This window comes from Thermobia domestica, chromosome 7, assembly GCF_964235325.1.
Source record: "Thermobia domestica chromosome 7, izTheDome1.hap1.1, whole genome shotgun sequence".
Lineage (NCBI taxonomy): Eukaryota > Metazoa > Arthropoda > Insecta > Zygentoma > Lepismatidae > Thermobia > Thermobia domestica.
In genome coordinates, this window is record NC_137460.1 from 49,327,954 (window position 1) to 49,330,406 (window position 2,453).

Consider the following 2,453-nt stretch of genomic DNA (forward strand, 5'->3'; position numbering starts at 1 on the left):
CCACTACCCGCCGATTGCTCAAATTCGCGCTAGAGTCACGTAGCAAGGTGATCAGTTCGGGACTCGCCTAGTGAGTTCCCACACCTCTCACGTTCGGGGTGCTTTTTCTTCGTGAGTCCTCTCGTCTCTCACATCCGGGGTGCTTTTTCTTCGTGAGTCCCTTTTCCTCTCACGTCCGGGGTGCTTTTTCTTCGTGAGTCGCCTAGCCTCTCACGTCCGAGGAGATTTTTCTTTGTGAGTCCCCTCACCTCTCACGTCAGCGTAGTTTTCTTCGTCAGTCCACACACCATTCACGCACAAACTAAATTGTGTTCAACGACATCTTCATGTGCTTGAATACATAAAGTAATCCTTCTGCGAAAATGTGTTACAGTATTCAATAAAACGTTCCGCGTGATTTGTGCACAAGCTAATCGAATTCGCTCTATCATATCTTCTCTGGTTGTTGGTTGGCGTTCATACACAACGTTCTTCAAATATCCCCACAGATAAAAGTCTAGTGAGGTTAAATCTGGGGATCGTGCCGGCCATAGTACTGGTCCGTTCCTCCCAATCCATTTTCCATTGAAACGCTGTTCAAATACTGCACCATTCTCCACGCACAATGGGGTGGCGCTCCATCTAGCTGCAGCCACATTCTTTGTCGTGTCTCTAAGTCCACATCCTCAAGCAAAAATGGCAAATCGTGTGTGAGGAAGTCACCAGTTACGTTTCGATCGAAGAAGTATGGACCAATTAGATATCCATTGACAATGCCACACCAGACATTAATAGTCCAACAGTGTTGAGCATCTACAGCCCTATGCCAACGAGGATTAACATCTGACCAGTATTGACAGTTATGCCTATTGATTTCACCAATACTGCGAAATGTAGCTTCGTCCAAAAACATGACATCTAAAAAAAAAAAAAAAAAAAAAAAATTCTACACGTTTCCCGTTCCCACTGACAAAACTCCATACGGTGTAACTTGTCATTTGCAGTAAGGGCTTGAGTTAGAGTTATGTGATAGGCACGATATTATACCCTTTTCAAGAGCCTAAGGGCAGTTCTTCTAGGTATCCCTATTTCCCTCTCTATCTGCCTACTACTAATATGGGGTGTTAGTATTTTCTTATTTCCCTTCCAAAATAGTGTGTTTTCTTGACCCAAAGATGGCATTGGAATGCAATTTTTGTAAACAGTCCCTGTTTCCAACTTTCACCCCAAAGACAACCGTTAAGGAAGGGAGAAGGGGGAAGAAGTGTCCTCGCCGAGGAAGAGGGTTCGTCTCGAGGAACAGAAGTGAGCATGATGGACAATGCGAGTGCGCGAGTGTTTTTTTGTAGTGCGTGAAATTAGCATTTAACATAGACAAACAATCAAATTTCTCATGAAGCATCTTGCAATACAAAATTGTGTGTCAAGAACAATCGGCGTATATGCTTATTCAGCCATCAAGGGCAGTAGTGCCAATGTATGTTTATCACGTCAATTTCGTGTTTCAATTATAAAACAAACAAACAAAAACAATCGATCAAGTGAAACAACAGATTCAAGTTAGCTTTATTAACTATTATTTAGTTAACTTTATTAATCTACAATCATATGTTTCTTTAATTGACGTATATCTGTTATTCCACTTACTATATATATATATGATAAATTAAATTACTATTGAATGCGAATGCGATCATTATTCAACTCGCGTATCCGTGGATGAACCTCCTATGGAAATACAGTTCTGTTTATAAATAACAGTGGTCCTCCAACTATTGCTAATCAACCAGACATACCTAACATAACAAACATGGGGATTGATGTGAATTGCTGCTAAAATAGTTATCATTCGTGCATTATCGTCGTAGTTGCGAGCTGACCTTACACGCATCAGGCGACCCTCACGGGCTCTTACTTCAATATGTCTGATCACTGTATGGTTTGGTGGCCGTCGATCTGGATAACGGGTTTGATATAAAGCAGCAGCTTGATGATAATTTTTGCGACACTCACCCAAAATAAGTAGTATGTCAACAATTTCGTTTGGAGTACAATCAGTCATATTCTTATGAACGACAATATTTCAGACAGTCAATAAAAAGGAAGTAAGAAGTACAATAACTACTACTAATACTAATTCGTAGAGATAATAAGAATACGTACGAAAAAGTGTTTGTCCGACAGTTACATAAGTAATCACTCTAAACTTTTGCTTTTGGCAGATCTACTACTAACACTGTCTCTCATTTAACTCATTTAACAGGCTTCGTCTGTAGAAACTTGGTTCGAAGCTTGGAGGCAGTATGTACTGTACCGGTGTGTGTGTATTGAGCACACGTGTCTGTTGAACCAATGTGCATGAGGCAACGGGTTGCGTCTGCTCTATGACAGCGTTCTACACGAGGATTCAGGAACAACGCTAATAACCGCAATTACTACGAACGTTTTTGTGTACAAAGTACTGGTACTTCGAT

At 40.9% G+C, this 2,453-nt stretch overlaps 1 protein-coding gene across 1 annotated transcript; it reads right to left on the reverse strand.

Annotated features, from left to right (window-relative positions):
• Window positions 1-290: 290 nt before the first annotated feature.
• On the reverse strand, window positions 291-892 carry LOC145689181 (uncharacterized). The gene is given in 2 exon segments (XM_081763312.1): window positions 291-574; window positions 577-892. Coding segments are annotated over 2 exon segments (600 nt in total).
• Window positions 893-2,453: the final 1,561 nt, after the last annotated feature.